General features: G+C 44.2%; 1 protein-coding gene across 3 annotated transcripts in view; it reads left to right on the plus strand.

Annotated features, from left to right (window-relative positions):
- Positions 1–22,231, plus strand: part of THSD4 (thrombospondin type 1 domain containing 4) — a 694,305-nt gene that overhangs the window by 144,451 nt on the left and 527,623 nt on the right. For all 3 annotated transcript variants that reach the window (XM_042252121.1, XM_027971544.3, XM_042252122.2), the window contains exon 5: positions 12,131–12,578. In XM_042252121.1, coding sequence (XP_042108055.1) covers positions 12,131–12,578 — 448 coding nt within the window. The remainder of the gene's footprint in view (positions 1–12,130; positions 12,579–22,231) is intronic.

Here is a 22,231-nt window from a genome sequence, read left to right on the forward strand (position 1 = left end):
TTTCTTTTTAATAGAGGGTAATGATCAAGGGGCGTGTTTATGAAAACGAATCTGGTGGAGAGAGAAGTCAAAAGTACATGAGGGTCCTGAGTTTGACTTGGCTTCCTCATGGACTGGGATGCGTGCACAACCTGGGAATATGCTCTGGGGTGCATTTTGTCATCACTGTAGCTACTGTATTGGATGTCCAGAGTCAGTGCAATTCATTACCTAGGCTCTGTTGCCCAAGTACATCCAGATTCCAAAGAAGCTTGGCACAGGGCTTCCGATGGCCTTTGTTGATCTAAAATCTTCTGGGAGTATGTGGCTTTTCAGTTATTGACAGTGACATTTCAGAAGAATATTTTCTCCCCTAACTGTTTATGCTCCTTTTGTCTTTGGGGATTACAATTTATAAATGGGTATTTTGTGTCCAACTGAAATGTCTCCATATTCAAGTATTAAGTTTGCTGACTTGTATTCTCTTTGTGATGTTGTGTATACAGCAGACAAAACCTTTAGAGAGAGTTCTGCCTAGGAATTTTGGCATTTGCTTTCTTAGGATCTTCCCCCCATCCACAAAGGGCTACATTTTTAAAACTTCAGTGGAAAACAATTTAGTATTATTCTTTTTGATATCACTTTCCTATATTGAAAACTTGTACAGAAGACAAAAAAAATTTTTTTATGGTAGTACAAAAGGGTAAGAAATGATAAATCTGCTTCAACTCCACCCTGAATCTGCTTCTCAGAGGAAATCCTTGCCTAAAATTTCATTTGTATCAGTTCAGAATGTATGCAGCATACATATGATATTTTGTATACATGTTTTCCTCCTTTCTTTGTAAACACAAACAGGGAGCATGAATGTTTCCTGTGTGTGCGTCTTGTCCTTTTTCACTGCAGGGTGCTTTGGGGACCGTTCTGTGTCAGTACATACGCATCTGCCTCGTTCTTTTAAACAGCTTCATTGAACTCCACCAGCATGTACCCTGACGTTTACCTTCATTTACCTAGCTCATTATTCTCCTCTTTAAAGATGCTTACATTGAGTTTCAAATTTACAATTGCAACTCAGAGTTGCAAAATGCAATTTATTTTTCTACAACTAGGTTTGGTTCATGAGTCTTGGTTTCTGCTGCTGCAGGAAAACTGCCAGCTCCAGGAAGCTCAGATGATCAGATGCAGCAAGGCCAAAACACACAAAGCAAAACAAACAAAAAACAAACAAACCAACAGCAACAAACAAGACTGATTCTGTGATTTATACTCAGTTCACTCAGGATTTCCCTCCGTCCTCGAATTGTACCCTTTTCCCTGACGGAGACCTGGATCTCCAGATGAGCGGCTTCTGTGCAGCTGTGTTTTGTGGTTGCTGCTTTGCTTCCATGAACTGCCTCCCACCCTTTGCAGTAACTGTCCCTGAGGTCTCCACCTGTACTCTAGTCAGAGGTCATGTGCTCTGTGTTCTTGTTAGAACCACAAAGACTCCTTAGGGATGACCCATCAGTGCTCAGGTGGGCCCCTCCGTCCCAAGTCCTCCCACGTTCAGGAGCCATGTTGGACATGGACTTCCCTACAAAGCTTGCAGGCCCCCTCTATTCTCAGGCTCCTAAACAAATCTGAAAGTGAAAGTGAAGTCGCTCAGTCGTGTCCGACTCTTTGCGACCCCATGGACTGTAGCTTACCAGGCTCCTCCCTCCATGGGATTCTCCAGGCAAGAGTACTGGAGTGGGTTGCAGTTTCCTTTCCAGGGGATCTTCCAAACCCAGGGATCAAACCTGGGTCTCCCGAATTCCAGGCAGACGCTTTAACCTCTGAGCCATCAAATCTGAGGTTTCTATTACTCCCCACCCCAGGCAGAATATTCTACCCTAACCTCTGATTACTGCCTCTCAGTTGCTCCCTCCTGTGCCTACTAGCCAAACTCTTAATTCCTATAGGTTTGAGAAGATTATTTCAGTCTTAGCATCTTCTTCACATTCTGGAGTGTACACGATACCTCTGCTCTCTATGCTCCCAGCTTTGGATCTTGCCAGACAAGGCCCAGCATTTCAGATTCTAAAGAAACCTCTTCTCTTCTGCTGATCTTTAGTTCTACTCTTTTCTGGTGCTGTAATGATCAAGGTCATTGTAGAGGCACTGCTCAGGGAGAGAAGGGATTGCTGAGAGGGAGAGATGTACTGGCTAATTCCTTAAAACATTGTCCTATGAGGGTTCTTTCAGGTGTCCTGCCTGTTCAAGAGGCTGCACCGAGGACCCCTGAGCTCAGGTCTCTTCGTGCCTCTATACGTAGGTATATATGTATGCGGCCCAGTATCTTTTAAGATGTCTATTAAAACTTCTTTATAAATGCATTTGGGGATTAATTAGGAGTTTCGGATTAGCAGATACACACTGCTGCTGCTGCTGCTGCTAAGTCGCTTCAGTCATGCCCGACTCTGTGCGACCCCATAGACGGCATCCCTGGGATTTTCCAGGCAAGAGTCCTGGAGTGGGTTGCCATTGCCTTCTCCAAGATACACACTACTATATATAAAATGGATAATTAACAAGGACCTACTGTATAGCACAGGGAACTATAGTCAATATCTTATAATAAACCTATAATGGAAAAGAATATCAAAAAGAAAAGAAATACACACACACACACACACACACACACATATGTGTGTGTGTGCTCAGTTGTGTCCCACTCTTTGGAACCCCATGGTCTGTAATCCGCCAGTCTCCTCTGTCCATGGAATTTTCCAGGCAAGAATGCTGGAGTGGGTCGCCATTTCCTTCTCCAAGGGATCTCCCTGACCCAGGGATCGAACCCATGTCTCCTGCATTGGCAGGCAAATTCTTTACCGTCTGAGCCACCAGGGAAGGCCAGTGTATGTATGTATGAATATATGTCTGTTACTTTGCTGTACACCGGACACTGACACAGCATGGTGAATCAACTATCCTTCAATTTTAAAAAAAATCAAACTGATGGATTTTGGGGAAAGCATTTCACTTGATAATAGTTGTGACTCACATCTTCCTTTCCTCTCTCCGCGCTTAGCATGCTGAGTGGAAGGAGAATGTGCACAATTTGGAGGCTAGTGTAGAGGCAATCCTCAGATGCAGCTTCTCCACATCGGTAACTAGGAGACTGATTTTTGCTTCTCATATCCTCAGACCTGTCTTTGGTGCTAAGACTGGCCAGGTAAATTTGCACCCAAACATTAGCTTGGGAAGAATTTCGTTTTGATATGTAAAAACAGTGCAGCGTGCAAATGTGGCATGATGGATCCCTTTAATATGGAGATTACTCATTAGATACATTAAGATTTTAAAAGATCTTAAATTTTTCTCAATGGCATCTAGTACAGGAACTTCCACCCACCCTTGGTTCTGTGAACATCTCCAGTAATATCCTGTCTCCCAAGCCTCCTTCCCATCTTTGCTATGGAAGGATTGACTTCTGTTTACCTAACAACCCAGATAGATTGCTTCAAGGAATGCGCCTCTTTAAATGCTGTAAAAATGGGAACCTCTGAGCTGAAGGCATACAAGGAGACTTTTCAATTGAGCAGGGACACCAACCTCACTGCCCAGCCCCCGGCTGGCAGACGCAGGCTCCTGGGGACCCCAACAGGCTGGTCCCAAGGGCTGCTGCTCTGTTGGATGCTGGGGCCAATGTGTGGTTCATGTTAGCACAGCTGAGAGAGGCCAGGCCTCTTGCAGAGACCTGACTGAGCCTGAAGCTCAAAGGGAAATAAACATGAAGAGTGTAAGAACTACAAACAGCCTGGCTTCCAGAAGGCAGGGTTCTCTCTCTGCCTGTTCTACTCCACACTGGGAACTGAGACAATGGATGGAATGCCATCCTGTATCCGCAAGCAGCTGACAGACAGCCTCTCCTGGGTGGCTCTCAAGCTCTGACAGGCTTGCATGGAGCACCGTGACCTCTTAGTTCTTCCCTCCTTTTGAGAATAAAGCTGAGTCCCAGCCTCTGTTGGATCCTCTGTTTCATTCTAAGGACGTGTTTCTTCTCCAGGTGTTTGATACCAGGAATGGTCTCGCTTAATAGATGAGATTTTATTCCTACACAGAGGGATATTTCATGTACTGGCAATTAAACATGGATAGTAATGGGAAGGTGGGGGCTTCCTTGGTGGCTCAGATGGTAAAGAATCTGCCTGCAATGCAGATTCAATCCCTGGGTTTGAATCCGTGCATTTAATCCCTGGGTCAGGAAGTTCCCCTGGAGGAGGGCATGGAAATCCATTCTAGTACTCTTGCCTGGAGAATTCCATGGACAGAGGAGCCTGGCGGGCTACAGTCCATGAGGTTGCAAAGAGTCGGACACAACTGAGCATCTAACACTTTCACGCTTTCTTTCAGTAAGAAGGGTTCTTGCTTTGGCAGGCATGGTTGGAGCCATTCATTCATTCGTTATTTCAGTTTTTCAACAGCTGTTGAATAGCTGCTCTATGCCGACCATTGTACTAGAATCTAGAGATATGAGACAAATAAGACATATCCCCTCCTCTGAAGGAGCCTACAGTCTGTTAAACTATGGCAGTCTAAAGTAATTGGTACAATAAAAGGTTATTATGCTGTGACAGTTACATGGGGTCTGATGAAAGGACAGAAGAGATGAACATTGATTCTAGGGAGTGGAGGGGTGGGGTTTGGACCCAGAAGAGCTTCATGGAGGAATTAATGCTCAGCTAAGTCCTGAAGGGTGACTAGCTGGTGGTTGCAGAAAATGGGGGGGAAGGCAGCCTAGAGGAGAAAGCAGCGTAGCCAGAGCATGGAGAAATAAATTGGGTTGTTCTGTTGGGAAACTCCAAGGAGTGTGGTGTGGGAGGTCTCTTTAGTGCCAGGCTGTGACAGGAGATGTGATAGGAGCTTCGCTGTGCAGGCTAGGTGGCTGAGCTGGAGTCTGAACTTACAATCACAGGGTTGAGGAGAAGAGAAGACCAAGCTGACATCAGGGCTGTGACAGTTACGTGGCACTCAGTGGAAGGACAAAAGAGAAGGACGCGGATTCTATGGAGTGGAGGCTTGGGTTGGATTTGGACCTGGGGATGGTGCGGTACTTGGGGGTAAAACAGAGCAGTTTGGCCCACAGACCAGCATCAGCATCCCTTGGGGACTTGTAAGAAAGGCAGATTCTCAGACCCCACCCAAATCTCCTGAATCATATTCTTTGTAGGCAGGATTCAGTGGTCTGATTAGGTAAGACTTCCAAGTGATTCTGATGCTTGCTCAAGTTGGAAAACTACTGAGAAGAAGGAGAGTATAGGAAGAGCTAGAAAGAGAACACTTTTGTCTTGTGGGGTGAAGATGATGAATTTGGGCTTGAATGTTTGGAGTTTGAGATGTCTGAGGGAATGTCTAGAGCAATTAAAGTATAGTCCAGGGACCCACAGCATCAGTGTCAGCTGGGACGTGGTTACAAGTGCAGAATCAGACCCCCACCGGCTGACCTCCTAAATCAGAAGCTGTATTTTGACAAGATCCTCAGCTATTCTGCATGTACATCCCAGGTGAGAAGCAGTGCTAGTCCAGAGGTTAGTTAGGTCGATGGAACTGATGCTCTAAAGAGGGGTCTGGGCAGATAGTAGACATGTGGGTGTTGTCAGTTCAGGTGGTGGTCATAGATGACACACTTCAGGGTTCATGTTGAGCTGGGAAGAGGGAGCTAGATGTGGTGTCTTTGCTTGAATCATCACACTGACTGGTCAGGATTAACATCACCAAGCTGGACAGCATCACACTTAATGAGCCCCTGGGTGACAGCCAGCCGGTTGTAGGGAACATGCTTTATGTGTTTGTTACTCTTTCCAAAATGCTGTTTGTAGCCATTTTCTCAAGAAACAACAGTTTCCCCAGACGCCCATAGAAGGTCGTTGGAAGGACTGAGGCCAGAACCCTTGCTGTCATGTTCTTACCATTGTTGGGGAGGGAGGCTCTGCATTTACTCATGTTGTCAGGCTTGGAAATGTGAACAAGCAGGAAAAAATATCACACTTGAAGCTCATAGATCAATAGAAGTTTGTTAAAGGTTGTTGAAACAAGTGATGGAAAATGAATGATAAAAACTGCTTTCAGATTCAAAACATGCATTCCTATTGGTAACCTCAATTTGATCTTTACATCTTCGTAAGTAGATAAGCTGGGAATTATTCATGATCTCATTAAAAAAATGACAGTTGTATTGAGATAATTAATGTCCCATAAAATCGACCATTTACAGTGTATAATTCAGTGATTTTTAGTATATTCACAAGGTTGTGCAATAGTCACCACTCTCTGCTTACAGAACATTTCCATCATCCCCCAAAGAAACCCATACCCTTTAGCAGTTGCTGCCTAGTCTCCCCTAGTAAGCAATAATCTGCTTTCTGTCTGTCTCTATGAATTTGCTTGTTCTGGACATTTCGTGTAAATGGAATCATGCAATATGTAGCCTTTAGTGTCTGGCTTTTTTCACTGAGAATATTGTTGAGGTTCATCAGTGTTGTAGTTTGTATCAGTGCTTCATCTGTTTTATGGCTGAGTAATAATCCAATGTATGGATATACTATGTTTTGTTTATCCATTCATCAGGTGATAGGCATTTGGGTGGTTTCCATGTCTTGGCCATCATGAACAGAGCTGTTATGAACATTCATGTACAAGATTCAGTACAGGTCTTTGCACAGACATACGTCTCCATTTCCCTGGGGTATATACCTAGGAGGATTGGAATTGCTGGATCACATGGAAATACTCCATGCAACTTTTGAGGAACTTCCGGGTAGTTTTCCAAATGACTGCACCATTTTGCCTTCCCACCAGGAATGTCTGAGGGTTCCAGTTTCTCTGCATCCCCTCCAACACTTTTTATTATTTGTTCCTTTTATTATAACCAGCCTAGTGGCTGTAGGTCTCATTTTCTAGGTAAGAACATAGAGGGTGTGCTTCTTGTCCAAGTTTGGAGAGCTGGTAAATGGCCAAGCTTGAACATTTTTAAAAAAAGCAAATATTTATACGAAACATGCTGTGTGTCAGGCATTGTTTAAATCCTTTGCACTTAAGTTGTTTATGTTTTACAACAACCTGGAAGCAAGGCACTGTTGTCATCTTTATTTATTAATGTATGCAGGGCCAGGGCTGGATCTGAGATGCAACATTTAAGGAGACATCACAATGCTGAGAGTGACTATCTCTTTTTTTTATTAATTTGGAGTATTGTTGCTTTATAATGTTCTGTTAGTTTCTGCTGTACAGTGAAGTCAATCAGCTATACATAGAGAAGGCAATGGCACTCCACTCCAGCACTCTTGCCTGGAAAATCCCATGGATGGAGGAGCCTGGTAGGCCGCAGTCCATGGGGTCGCTAAGAGTCAGACACGACTGAGCAACTTCACTTTCACTTTTCACTTTCATGCATTGGAGGAGGAAATGGCAACCCACTCCAGTGTTCTTGCCTGGAGAATCCCAGGGACGGGGGAGCCTGGTGGGCTTCCGTCTATGGGGTCGCACAGAGTTGGACAGGACTGAAGCGACTTAGCAGCAGCAGCAGCAACATACATATATCCCCTCTCTTTTTGGATTTCTTTCCTGTTTAGGTCACCACAGAGCACTCAGTCGATTTCCCTGTGCTATGCAGTAGATTCTCATTAGTTGTCTATTTTAAACATAGTAGTGTATTCATGTCAATCTCAGTCTCCCAATTCTTGCCCCCTTCTTCTCCCTTGGTATCTATCCATTTGTTCTCTATGTCTGTGTCTCTATTTCTACCTAGTAAACAGGTTTATCTGTACCATTTTTCTAGATTCCACATATATGCATTAATAAACAACATTTATTTTTCTCTTTCTAACTTACTTCAGTCTGTATGACATTCTCTAGGTTCATCCGCATCTCTGCGAATGATCCAGTGAGCATCTCCAAAAGGACTAGTGACCGACCCAAACTGCATAATTAGCAGGTGGCAGAGCTGGGGTTCAAACCCAGGAAACCTGGCTTCAAAGTCCAAGTCTAACCACTCTGCTATACAAACATCAATGTCCTTGACTTTCAAGTCAGGCTTTTTCTGTTACTTTTTCAAGACCTAACTTTCCAAAGTTAGCTAGGACTTTGACAAATGGAAAAAATCCCAGAGCCGGGTGATGGGGAGATTAAGCAAAACTGATCACCGTAACAGCTCCCAGGCACCTACCACATGCACCCCTGGAAGGGTTAACCAGCTACACAGATCCCCTCGGCCACATCTGTGCTTATTATCCCAACTCTGCATAAATCTACCCTTGCAAGTGGCCAGATGGACTCTGTCCTGTGGGGAAGAGGCCATTCTGAACCATCAGGATTATTAGCTCTGACCGGCTGTAAGGAAAACACACATTGTCCTGGCCAAGTGGGGATGAATCTGCTGCTTGTCCAAGTGTTCTGAGTCAAGAATTCAGAAATCATATCTCTCACAAGCACTCTCTAATTGGCTGCTCATCCTCTAGTCTGTTTATCAGAGTTAACTGGTCGTTCGTTTCTGAATCATCCTCCTTCCAATGATGTCGCTGTTTGGGTAGGTTTTGAATGGTTCTCGGCAGAGCCTCCCATGAGGCACTGTGAATATAAAAATATACATTTGCACATGTATATGTTACCCCCTCTGGGGTGATGGGCAGCCTTTGAAAAGATGCTTACACAAGTCACTGACCAACTGTAGGTTCTCCCTCTGCCTCCTGGACTTCCCAAGAGCAAGGTCAAGTCCGTCTGGGTTCAGCACCTCTCACCGATGGAGCTACAGCAGTGCATCCTGGCTCAAACCAGCAGAATTTTTGTCTGTGTCACAGGCTAAGAGGTTTTTGCAACAATTTTATAGCTATCTTTCTCCATTAAACCTGACAAATGTTGTTGAATTCTCACTCTTTTGCTTGGAATTTCAGTTCTATTCTGTGACTTTGTCAAAGTAGTGGGTCTATGGACGCCAGCATCTCCATTATCACCTGGGAACTTGCTAGACATTGAAAGGTTGTTGTTGAATCATGCAAAGATGTCGGGATTCTTGGCCCCCGGAGGAGAGGAATTTAAATTTGAGGCCAGAGACGAGGCTTGATCGCTCAGAGCTTTTGTGTAATAAAGTTTTATTAAAGTATAAAGGAGATAGAGAAAGCTTCTGACATAGGCATCAGAAGGGGGCAGAAAGAGTGCCCCCCTGCTAGTCTTCAGCTGGATGTTATATAGTCACTAGCAGTCTGTTAATGAAAGAAAGGAATGTCTTAAAACTCAGAATGGCACCAGACCCCTCACCCATAAGATGCATTTTGGGATAATCTTGGCACCAAATGGTTCATCCTGGGCCATAAAATGATTAACTTGAATCTTGAAGAAGGGCAGATCACCATACAAATAGTTTCGTTTACATAGATTAGGGGAACAATATCTGAGTATAACATACTGGTTTGTCAAGTCGGTTCTGAGCCAAGAGGTGGAACCAACTTGAAGACAGAGTTTGGGGTAAATGCATAGTACATTAGCATAACTTAAGATAAACATCTCCATAAGAAAAAGGCATTGGTTAACTTCAGGTGAAACCAGGTGTCATTTGACAACACAGTATTTTAAGAGAAACCTCTTTTTAAATTTGTATAGAGAAGGAAAAAATATCCCTAGTTTGTTTCCTCCTGCCACTTAAGAGAGATAAAAATTTCTGACACTTGCAGGTTATTTCCTCTGTTGGGAGACCCCTGGCCTTCCTGCCTGTTACCCTCTCAACATGAAGAATCCTCCCCCTTCCCCAACCTACTGAGTCAGAATATGCCTCCCAACAAGATTTTTGTGCCCATTCAAATTTGAGAAGCATCACTCCACATATGTTTATTTCTCTATTACCTTCTGTTGGGGTTTCCACCCGTACGTACTTTGAAGCTAGAATTTCTATTAGGCTTTCAGATCTTTTTTTTTTTTTAAAAAGACACACACACAGAAAAATTCTTTCCTTCACTTTTGCATGATGTCATTCATTTTACCTGGCCTGCTACAAGAAGAAAAAAGCAAATTACATCCAACATATATATACACACACACATACACACACACATATATATACGACTAACTTCTTAATTGCATCTCTTAAAGCAGCATTCTGAAACCCCCATCATTAATAGAGTCCTAAGTGTTGCCAAGATTAATTGAGAAATGCCTAAAGGCAAAATAAACACCAGCACAGTTTAATTCAAAACCATATCAGCGAAGAATGAAGGTTCAATTTGTGATAAAGATGTTAATAATTAGTTGTGGTCTGTTAAATTTTATATTCAGTGGTTCTGTAGAGTGAAGAAAGAATTCTTCAAGAGGGCAGAAATTAATGTTTCACCTTGATTGCTATTTTAATGTGCTTATTTTAACGGGGCCATCCTGTAGGAACCCTTGGGCACATTTCCAGTTTTACATGAATGTAGAATTAATTATTATGGAAGCATATACTTTTAGAGCTGGAACAACCCTCACAGTTATTTAATCCAGCTCAGTCATTTTACAAATAAGTAAGAGTTATGTGACTTACTTAAATCCTTCCACAGAGTATTGGAGCCTTGCTTCCCAACTCTCAGATCCGTGATGATGAAACCTCCTGAGATCACCCAGATAGAAGTTCTCCCTCTTGCCTCAGATTGCCAGTGCGCTGCTTGTTGTATTGCTTCCAAGGCTGTTTCCCACCTTGTTATGTTCTGGTTACTTTCAGTTGTATGGTTGGGGTCTCGGGTACCCCATGGGATTCACTTTTGTATTTCTTCCTCATTCCTAGCTCTGTTTTGAAAACAGTGGTTGTGCAATAAATTTGCATGCAGTGGTGTGCGAGAGCTGGTTTTGCCCTGGTTGCTCTAGCTGATTGTGTCTTCACATCAGTTGGCCACGGCGGGAGTATTTGCACCATGGAAATGGACAGAAGCTATAAATCAGGGAATTTTTTCTCCCTGGCGGGGTGGGAGGAACCTCTGTTTACATAATTGTCATAAGATCCCACAGGGCAACTGATCTTGGCAAAACCTAAAGATCCGTATGAATGTGAACATGGCCCTTTACCCATTATTCCTTGTGAGTTGACTTAAATGATGGAGAAGCCAGTTGCTCAAACTCCTGAAGTTTCTTCAGGGATTGAGTTTGACCCAGGGAAAGTCAAGACTCAGGACTGCATTAGTCTTTGGTTGCTTAGCTAAGTTCCTCTTTCCTGCAAAAGCTATTTGGACATGAATGGTCATGGAAACAGGGTCTGAAATATTACTAAAGTTGAGTGAGAAAAAAACCCCACTAACTATTATTGGGGGGAAAAAGTGAACAGGATGTTACTATGGCTGCAATGATAATTTTCTCTTTATTCTTCTCAAATACTATATATAAAATAGATAACCATTAATAATAAGAACCTACTGTATAGCATAGGGAACTCTACTCAGTACTCTGCAATGGCCTATATGGGAAATGAATCTAAAAGAATGGATATATGTATATGTATCGGAGAAGGCGATGGCACCCCACTCCAGTACTCTTGCCTGGAGAATCCCATAGGCGGAGGAGCCTGGTAGGCTGCAGTCCGTGGGGTCGCTAAGAGTCAGACACGATGGAGCGACTTCACTTTCCCTTTTCACTTTCATGCATTGGAGAAGGAAATGGCAACCCACTCCAGTGTTCTTGCCTGGAGAATCCCAGGGATGGGGGAGCCTGGTGGGCTGCCGTCTACGGGGTCGCACAGAGTCGGGCACGACTGAAGCGACTCAGCAGCAGCAGCATGTATGTGTATAACTGACTCACTTTGCTGTACACCTGAAACTAATATAACATTGTGAATCAGTTGTAGTCCAATAAAAATTAAAAAACCTTCAGTGGCTCCCTACAACCTGCAAAATAGCCGAACTCCCTGACATAAGTCACATACTAGCCACAGCTTACTGTTCTAACCTCAGTTTCTACCAGTCACATCACCCACTGTTGATTCTCACTTTCATTCTGCATTCCAGCCTCTGTAGAGCCTCCGTTTTGGCCTAACCCTTCCCCTGGAAAGCCCTCCTGCTATGCCTCTCTGTTCCACCACAGGCTCTCTCTCAGGCTTCTGTTCCTACCCAGTCCCCCCTCCCATGGACCATAGGTTCTGGGTAACATGAAAATCCTCTCTTGTGTTTCTCTTTAGGAGCAGGACCCGAGGTCCCATCGGCCCTGGCAAGTATGGTTATGGGAAAGCCCCGTACATCTTACCATTGCAGACAGACTCTGCACACCCACCGCAGAGGCTTCGGCGGCAGAGGCCCTCATCCCAGAATTCCAGGTCCCAGGGGGCATCTGGCTCTACCCATGACTACCACCCTTCAGCTCACCAGCGCCCCCAGCATGGACCTCTGTACCAGAGTGACAGTGGCCCACGTTCTGGACTGCAAGCCTCAGAGGGCTCTGTCTACCAGCTGCCTTTGACCCATGACCAAGGCTTCCCTGCAGCCTCCAGTCTCTTCCACAGCCCAGAAGCAAGCAGCAGCCCTGGGCTGGGGGCCCCCAGGGCAGCTCAGAGCTTCTCCCAGCCCACCAGATCTACAGCCATCTCCTGCATCGGGGCTTACCGGCAGTACAAGCTGTGCAACACGAACGTGAGTACATACCGCCCGAGACTGGCCCTGGAAACAGCTGCTACTCATCTTTCTGCTGGTCGGCAGTACACATGGTAGAAGACAGCACGGGCATGGTTTTTTAGACCATGTGAATGCTCCCTTCCTCTCATTCCTTTTCATGTGTTCTCCCATATACTTTTCTAAGGTTATTACTTTAGTAACTTATGGATAACTTCTTGAGTCATTTATTGATGATCACTATTGCTGATCAAGCTACTTCCACATTCTCAGTGGCTTTATATCAAAACTATTTCTTCTTTGCTTTTTGGCCTGTGAGTCAGGTGCAGTTTAGATAATTTAGGGCAACCAATGGTGGTGCCAAAGATGGGGGAGTTTGGGGGGGTTTGACCAGCATGAGTGTCACCCAGTAAGTTTCCTGGCGGTTCCCTGAAAAAGTCTGACAGTGAAAAATTGCTGAAGATTCCATAGCTGATGACTCTACAGCAAAGCAAATTATAAATGGAAGCTACACAAGATGACCAAATATGCTTTAAAAAAAAAAAAATCAGTTTGTGTGCTGTGCTCACTCAGTCGTGTCCAACTCTTTCTGCCCCGTGGACTCACCAGGCTCCTCTGTCTATGGAATTTTCCAGGCAAGAACACTACAGTGGGTTGCCATTTTCTCCTCCAGAGGGCCTTCCTGACCCAGGGCTTGAACCTTTGTCCACTGCATCTCCTGCATTGGCAGGAAGATCTTTTTTTTTTTTTTTTTAAACCACTGAGCCACCTGGGAAACCAATATCAGTTTAAAGACTTTATACTGAGTTGGCCAAAACGTTCTTTTGGGTTTTTCCATCTTACAGAAAAGCCTGAAAGAACTTTCTGGCCAACTCGATATAAAAGAGAAAGAAAGAAGAGACTCCTTAAAGGTTAAATTTCCAAGTTGCTATATTTCTCATTAATTATTTAATCTGCCTTAATAGTTTTACTGGGTAACAGGACAGCTGTTATATATTAGCTTCAATTTCCTCATTAAAAATATATTTCCTGCCACAGAGTCCATAGAAATGACTTAATTTGTGATTTCAATAATTCCTCTGAATGCCTGAATTTCTTTTCAGCATGTTCTTCCACTGACAGACTTCAGGAATTATTGATTTTTTAGAGCAATATTTTTCCTAAAGCCATTACTAATCAGTCAACCAGTAAGTCTTAATTGAGCATCATTGCTTGTCTTGTAATGAATGAGGCTCCATGGAAGACAGAAGAAAAGTCATATTATCTACCTCACAGAGTTGTTATGAGGATCAAAAGAGGTGATATTAAGAAAGTGCTTTTTAAACAAAACAAAAAAATACTTGTGTTCATCATAAGACATGGTCCCTGTTCTTGAATATCCATTGCAATTCTTTTAAAAATGAAATGGATTAATTTCTAATGTAGAATACACTCTCCCATTGTCTAGTATGTGTCTTAATTTTGAGGACCAAGTAATCCACAAAGAGAAGGAAAAGAGAGAGGGCATTTAGCATATATCAGCTTCCCAGGTGGTGTTAGTGCTAAAGCAGGAGAAGTGAGAGACGTGGTTCGATCCCTGGGTCGGGAGGATCCCCTGGAGGAGGGCATAGCAACCCACCCCAGTATTCTTGCCTGGAGAATGCCACGAACAGAGGAGCCTGGTGGGCTACAGTCCATGGGGTCACAAAGAACTGGACGTGACCAAAGCAACTTAGCGCACCCTTCGGACGCTCAAACAGACCAGATATGTGCTTAGTATTTCTTTCATTTAACCTCTGTTTTTGAAGCATGCACTTTTTTCCAGGCCTGTGCTGCCAACAGCAGGGCTGTGTTTGCCTATGTAGAAGCTGTGGTTTCTTCTGGTGCTGGATAATTCCACTACTGAGGAGACTGAATTGCAAGGAATTTTTTTAAAAAATTCTTGTGAATTCATGATGTCTGCATTATTTTGCAGATAGGTAAAGCAGTGTCTCACACATCTTCTTAGACAAAGAAGTAAATGTTGACAGAGGATTGACAGGTTTAAATCCCTTCTTTTCACTGTAACGCTTTGCACCCCATCACCCCAAGCCACATCCTGCTGCTGCTGCTGCTAAGTCGCTTCAGTCGTGTCCGACTCTGTGCGACCCCATAGACGTCAGCCCACTAGGCTCCCCCCGTCCCTGAGATTCTCTAGGCATCCTACTTGTCCTTATTGAGAGATTTCTTTCCTTAGAGGTCACAGCAATACACATCTTCTTTTTAAAATATTGGGGTATGGTTGCTTTACAATGTTGTGTTTCTGCTGTACAACGAAGTGCATCAGCTATATGTATATGTATATCCCCTCCTTCCGGGACCTCCCTACCACCCTCCCAACCCACCCGCCTCTGTCACCGCAGAGCACCGAGCTGAGCCACCTGTGCTTTATAGCAGCTTCGCACCAGCTATGTCTTTTACGCATGGTGGTGCATCTGTGTCAGTTCTCATCTCCCCGTTCATCCCACCCGCTTCCCCCTGTGGCGTTCACACGTCCCTCTCGACACCTGCATCTCTATTCCTGCCTGCAAATAGGTTCATCTGGACATTTCCTGCTGCTGCTACTGCTAAGTCGCTTCAGTCGTGTCCGACTCTTGCGACCCCATAGACGGCAGCCCGCCAGGCTCCCCTGTCCCTGGGATTCTCCAGGCAAGAACACTGGAGGGGGTCGCCATTTACTTCTCCAATGCATGAGAGTGAAAAGTGAAAGTGAAGTTGCTCAGTCATGTCCGACTCTTCGTGACCCCATGGACTGCAGCCCACCAGGCTCCTCCGTCCATGGGATTTTCCAGGCAAGAGTACTGGAGTGGGGTGCCATTGCCTTCTCTGGTACATTTTCTAGATTCCACATATATGCTTTAATAGACTTTATTTGTTTTTCTCTTTCTGACTTATTTCACTCTGTGTGACAGACTTTAGACCCGTCCATGTCTCTGCAAATGACCCAGTTTGGTTCTTTTTTATGGCCGAGTAATATTCCATTGTATACATACAACACATCTTCTTTATCCATTCCTCTGTCCTAGTGTTGATTGCAGGACTATTTACAGTAGCCGGGATGTTGAGGCAAGCTAAATGCATATCTTCTTTTTTTAAGCCCATGGCTTCTTGTGACTTGGGCTATGCCCTATGAACACTTTAAGACTCCCTGTGTTACTGGCTCCTAGAACCACGCCTTGGTCTAATGATTTGTAGGAAGACTCACTGGACTCAGCATACACTTGAAGGTACAGTTATGATTTATGACAATGAAAGGCTACTGGGAAAGTCAGCAAAAGGCAAAGTGCATGGGGCCAGGTCCAGAGGAAAGCAGGCTCAGTCTTCTAAGAGTCCTGTCCCTGTGGAGTCACACAGGATGTACTTCTTTATTCCCTCAGCAGTGAGTTATTACATGAGTGAAGTATCATCTACCAGGGAAGCTCATTACAGACTCCATGGCCAAAGTTGATACTGGGGACTAGTTCAGAGGCAGCTTCTGCTTGCTACTTACTAAAGTGCCAGGCTCCCAGAAGAAAAGCAGGGGCTTAGCATAAAATATATTGCTTGTATAATATAGATGGAGCATAGTGACTCACACTTACCACTTAGGAAGTGGTGGGAACCCTTCTGAAATCCAAGTCCCCAGACATCAGCCGAAGACCGACATTGCAAGCAGGCTTTTCTGAGAGCAGTCTCAGTCCTGCTGTGCTGTCTCATTTGTGCATTCTCCATGTGGACCCATGAATTCCAGCATCTTAGCCTCAATGACCTTATGTAGACGTATTTGTATCCTTCTCAATGTCCAAAGGGGGTGATGGCATGAGTCCCCCAATTATGTAAATCTTCCTACTCAAAAATGAAAGAGGTGAAGGGCAGTGGTATGAATAATTCCCTGTGAACAGGGAGTGCAGGCTTTCACTTATGTCCTTTCAAAAATTAAAAAAATAATGCATACATTTAGAGTTCTCTCCCAGATATTATCTGGGAGAAGAAAAAGAAGGGAGAGTAACCCAGAGCTGGTTGGAAATATCCACTGATTTCAGAACTTCATCCCTTTAACTAAGTGCCCAGTATATCCCACCCCAGTTGTTTTATTTATTTTTTAATAAAAAAATGTTTTTGGCTGCACCACAGAGCATGTGGGATCTTTGCTTCCCAACCAGGAATTGAACCAGTGCACCTGGCCGTGGAAGCACAGAGTTTTAACCACTGCCTCCCCTCCCCAGGAAGTCCCTCCCACTCCAGTTGTTGATGGAATGCCCCCTTTCTGAGACTTCCTTCACCGTAAAGGGCTCAGTTCTGAGCTGGGAGGTCATGTGTATGGCAGGTGGTCTGAATTAAGGGAAATGTTTTTGCAGGCATCCGAATTCCAAAACAGTGTCTCATCACTGGTCATGATGTCTCCTTCAACACAGCAGAGAAGGTGCTGAATGAGCTACTTGTAAGTGATTACACTCAGTGCTGGAGCACTTCATGAGGGGAAGAACTCTAGGAGCACAGGGCAGGAGGCCACAGGGTTGGGGAAGGGAACAGTTGAGCTGGGCTTTCAAGGATGGCCAAAACAGGGGAGAGAGCATTTGAGATCAAGGAAACAGCATAGTCATGGACAGGAAGGTAGGGCTGGGTCAGGATCTCGGGTGCTGCAGAGCCTGCCAGGTGGTGTGGACTCCTTTCTTTGACCTCTTGCCTCCTCTTCTGTTGTTATTCAGTGGCTGGGTCGTGTCCCTCTCCTTGAGACCCCATGGACTGCAGCACACCAGGCTTCCCTGTCCTTCACTACCTCCCGGAGTTTGCACAAACTCATGTTTTTGCCCTCTTGCCTCCTCTTATCCACTATAAATAATCACAGTCTTTCTTGTCTCTTTTTTTCCTTAACTTTCTTTATTTTATTCTTCCTTTCTTCATTTCTTTCTTACTTGCTGTGCTGTGCATGGTATCACCATCTTAGTTCCCCAACTAGGGATGAAACCCGTGCCCCTTGCAGTGGAAGTGTGGCGTCAGCCACTGGATGGTCAGGGAAGTCCCAGATAATCACAGTCTTAATGGGCAATTTATTCTTTAACATCTCAGAATACAGAAGTATCACATGGTCTTGCTGGTTTTTCTTACATGAGATTGACAGGTGAGAAACATTTAAACACAGTAAAAAATCAGAAAGCAATTCTAATCAACTGGCTTAATTGGTTAAGTCTTAAAGGCTTACTGAGCTTGGGAGCAAATCTGAGCTGGATATAAACCCCAGTTCCAACGCTGGGAGTTGAGTTTCCTTGGGCAAGTTACTTAACTCTTTGAGGACCATCTGTAATCTGGGGACAGTAATTGTACCTACTGCACAGAGCTGTGAGGTTCAGATAAGGTCAGGTTCAAGCTTGGCATGTGCTGAGACACTGTTAGCAGGAAAAAAGATTGGACCTGGATAAGTGAATGTGGCTGAAGATGATGGAGTAAGATGTCTACATATCTGAACAGGTCCCATTTCCTAAGTGCCCAGTCATGGAATTGTGGATGAAATGGTCAGACTTGCTCAGAATCCCTTTTTGTCCTTTGACTTACCTGTGGTTGAGAGTCCTTTCCTTTTGAAAGTGAAAGTGTTAGCCTTTCAGTCATGTGTACCTCTTTGTGACCCCCATGAACTGTAGCCCTCCAGGCTCCTCTGTCCATGGAACTCTCCAGGCAAGAATCCTGGAGTGTGGAGCCATTCCCTTCTCCAGGCTATCTTCCCAACCCAGGAGTGAAACCTGGGTCTCCTGCACTGACCAGCAGATTCTTTACCATCTGAGCCACCAGGGAAACCTTTTCCTTTGCCCAACCGTAAAACAAGCTGAGAGACCCAGCATTTCAGCTGTGATGTGGTTTTAATCTAATCACCCGTGGGTCATATTTAAAGTGACAGAAGTCAGCCTACAGGTAACTTCATGCCAGTGAAGCCTTTATGCCCTCAGATGTGTATATTTAATGGTAAGCCATACCGTACATGGTAGTGTGTCTTTAGGATTGTTCCGATCATATAAGATGTCCTCGATGAAATAGTACTGCAGTATCAGTAATAAATGCAACCTTAATGATCTCTGAAAGTAGACTTTAAAAATAAGGAAGACTTTCTTTATCCTTGCCTACTGTGTATGAGGAAGTGAAGCTGACACACTTCAGTATGAATAAAGAATTTCTGGGGGCTTCCCTGGTGGTCCAGTTGTTAAGACTCCATGTTGCCACTGCAGGGAGGGCATCACTGCAGGGAGTGTGAGCTCAATCCCTGGTCAGGGAACTGAGTTCCCATATGCCACATGGTGCAGCCAAATAAAGACATCATCAATAAATAAAGCTAGTCACTTAAGAATAAAAGTTTACAACAGGCATCTTCATAGATGTCTACTAGTATAACACTCCCTACTGTTACACTAGTCACTCCCTACTGTGGATTTTTGCTTAGAGTCCATGAGCACAACCCTGACATTGATTGGGGGTCAGGGACACTGAAATTAGAGGAAGCTCTGACCCTAAGCAAGTCAAAGTTCAGTGGGAGAGGGAGGCTTATAAATATGTAACAACAAGTACTAACAGAGTTTTGCCAAGAGAATGAACTGGTCTTAGGAAACACCCTCTTCCAACAACACAAGAGATGACTCTACACATGGACATCACCAGATGGTCAATATGGAAATCAGATTGATTATATTCTTTGTAGTTGAAGATGGAAAAGCTCTATACAGTTAACAATAACAAGACTGGGAGCTGACTATGGCTCAGATCATGAACTTCATATTGCCAAGTTCAGACTTAAATTGAAGAAAGTAGGGAAAACCACTAGACCATTCAGGTATGACCTAAATAAAATCCCTTACAATTATACAGTGGAAGTGACAAATAGATTCAAGGGATTAGATCTGGTAGACAGTGCCTGAAGAACTGTGGACGGAAGTTTGTAGCCTTGTACGGGAGGTGGTGATCAAAACCATCCCTAAGAAGAAATGCAAAAAGGCAAAGTGGTTGTCTAAGAAGGTCTTACAAATAACAGAGAAAAAAAGAGAAGCGAAAGACAAAGAAGAAAAGGAAAGATATATCCATCAGAATGCAGAGTTCCAAAGAATAGCAAGGAGAGATAAGAAAGCCCTTATAGAATGGGAAACAATAGAATGGGAAAGACTAGCGATCTCTTCAAGAAAATTAGAGATACCAAGGGAACATTTCATGCAAAGATGGGCACAATAAAGGACAGAAACAGTATGGAACTAACAGAAGCAGAATATATTAAGAGAAGGTGGCAAGAATACACAGAAGAGCTATACAAAAAGATCTTCATGACCCAGATAATCACGATGATATGATCACTCACCTAGAGGCAGACATCCTGGAATGTGAAGTCAAGTGGGCCTTAGGAAGCATCACTCCAAACAAAGCTAGTGGAGGTGATGGAATTCCAGTTGAGCTATTTCAAATCCTGAAAGATGATGCTGTGAAAGTGCTGCATTCAATATGCCAGCAAATTTGGAAAACTCAGCAGTGGCCACAAGACTGGAAATGGTCAGTTTTCATTCCAATCCCAAAGAAAGGCAATGCCAAAGAATGTTCAAACTACCACACAATTGCGCTCATCTCACACACTAGCAAAGCCATGCTTAAAATTCTTCAAGCCAAGCTTCAACAGTACATGATCCAAGAACTTCAAGATGTTCAAGCTGTATTTAGAAAAGGCAGAGGAACCAGAGATCAAATTGCCAACATCCGTTGGATCATAAAAAAAGCAAGAGAATTCCAGAAAAAAACATGTACTTCTGCTTCACTGACTATGCTAAAGACTTTCACTATGTGGATCACAACAAACTGTAGAAAATTCTTAAAGAAATGGGAATTCCAGACCACCTCACCTGCCTCCTGCGAAATCAGTATGCAGGTCAAGCAGCAACAGTTAGAACTGAACATGGAACAATGGACTGGTTCCAAATTGGTAAAGGAGTATGTCAAGGCTGAATATTGTCACCCTGCTTATTTAACTTGTGTGTAGAGTGAAAAGTGAAAGTGAATATGAAGTCACTCAGTTGTGTCTGACTCTTTGCAATCCTGTGGACTGTAGCCCACCAGGCTCCTCCATCCATGGGATTCTCCAGGCAAGACTACTGGAGTGGGTTGCTATTGTACATCATGCAAAATGCTGGGTTGGATGAAGCACAAGCTGGAATCAAGATTGCTGGGAGAAATATCAATAGCCTCAGATATGCTCATGACACCACCCTTATGACAGAAAGGGAAAAGGAACTCAAGAGCCTCTTGATAAATGTGAAAGAGGAGAGTGAAAAAGCTGGCTTAAAACTCAACATTTAGAAAACTAAGAGCATGGCTTCTGGTCCCATCACTTCATGGCAAATAGATGGGGAAACAATGGAAACAGTGATAGATTTTATTTTCTTGGGCTCCGAAATCACTGCAGATGGTGACTGCAGCCATGAAATTAAAAGACACTTGCTCCTTGGAAGAAAATCTATGACCAACCTAGATAGCATATTAAAAAGCAGAGACATTAGTTTGCTGACAAAGGTCCGTCTAGTCAAAGCTATGGTTGTTCCAGTAGTCATGTATGGATATGAGCGTTGTACCATAGAGAAAGCTGAGCACCGAAGAATTGATGCTTTTGAACTGTGGTGCTGAAGAAGACAGTTGAGAGTCCCTTGGACTGCAAGGAGATCAAATCAGTCCATCCTAAAGGAAATCAGTCCTGAATATTCATTGGAAAGACTGATGATGAAGCCGAAGTGCCAACACTTTGGCCACCTGATGCAAAGAACTGACTCATTAGAAAAAAAACCCTGATGCTGGGAAAGATTGAAGGTGGGAGGAGAAGGGGACGGCAGAGGATGAGGTGGTTGGATGGCATCACCGACCTGAGGAACATGAGTTTGAGCAAGCTCCAGGAGTCGGTGATGGACAGGGAAGCCTGGTGTGCTGCAGTCCATGGGGTCACAGAGACACGACTGAGCGACTGAACTGAACTGAAGAACAAGTGCAGTGCTCAGGCACCGCCCTACATGCTGTGTAGATCCTTTGAAATCTCCAGATAGTGGAAATGAACCTGGCTTGGGTGAAGGGAAGCAAAGGCCTCCTGAAGCAGTGCAGCTGATTCAGCAGAGAAGAGAGTTTCCTAGAACGGGGGAGTGACAGAGTTGTGAGAGTCCTTTCAGGCTCCAGTAAGGGCTGAGAAACAAGAAGGGATGTTGGAGGACCTCTCAGTGGAATGAGATGCTTTTGCTTGAGCGGTGACTTCACCTGCAAATATATCTTCAGCAGTGAAGGAGCAACACCAGGAGGTGAACATGGTTTACCCACAGCCCTGGACACGTTCTCAACTGTGGCTAAAAATAATAAGTATTCAAACGTCATGTAAACAGATACATTTCTTTTATTTTTAACTTTTTATTTTGTATTGGCGTATAGCTGATTTGGCACCCCACTCCAGTACTCTTGCCTGGAAAATCCCATGGATGGCGGAGCCTGGTAGGCTGCAGTCCATGCGGTTGCTAAGAGTTGGACATGACTGAGCAACTTCACTTTCACTTTTCACCTTCATGCATTGGAGAAGGAAATGGCAACCCACTCCAGTGTTCTTGCCTGGAGAATCCCTAGGATGGGGGAGCCTGGTGGGCTGCTGTCTGTGGGGTCGCACAGAGTCGGACATGACGGAAGCG

The sequence above is a fragment of the Ovis aries genome, chromosome 7 (assembly GCF_016772045.2).
Source record: "Ovis aries strain OAR_USU_Benz2616 breed Rambouillet chromosome 7, ARS-UI_Ramb_v3.0, whole genome shotgun sequence".
NCBI classification, from domain to species: Eukaryota; Metazoa; Chordata; class Mammalia; order Artiodactyla; family Bovidae; genus Ovis; species Ovis aries.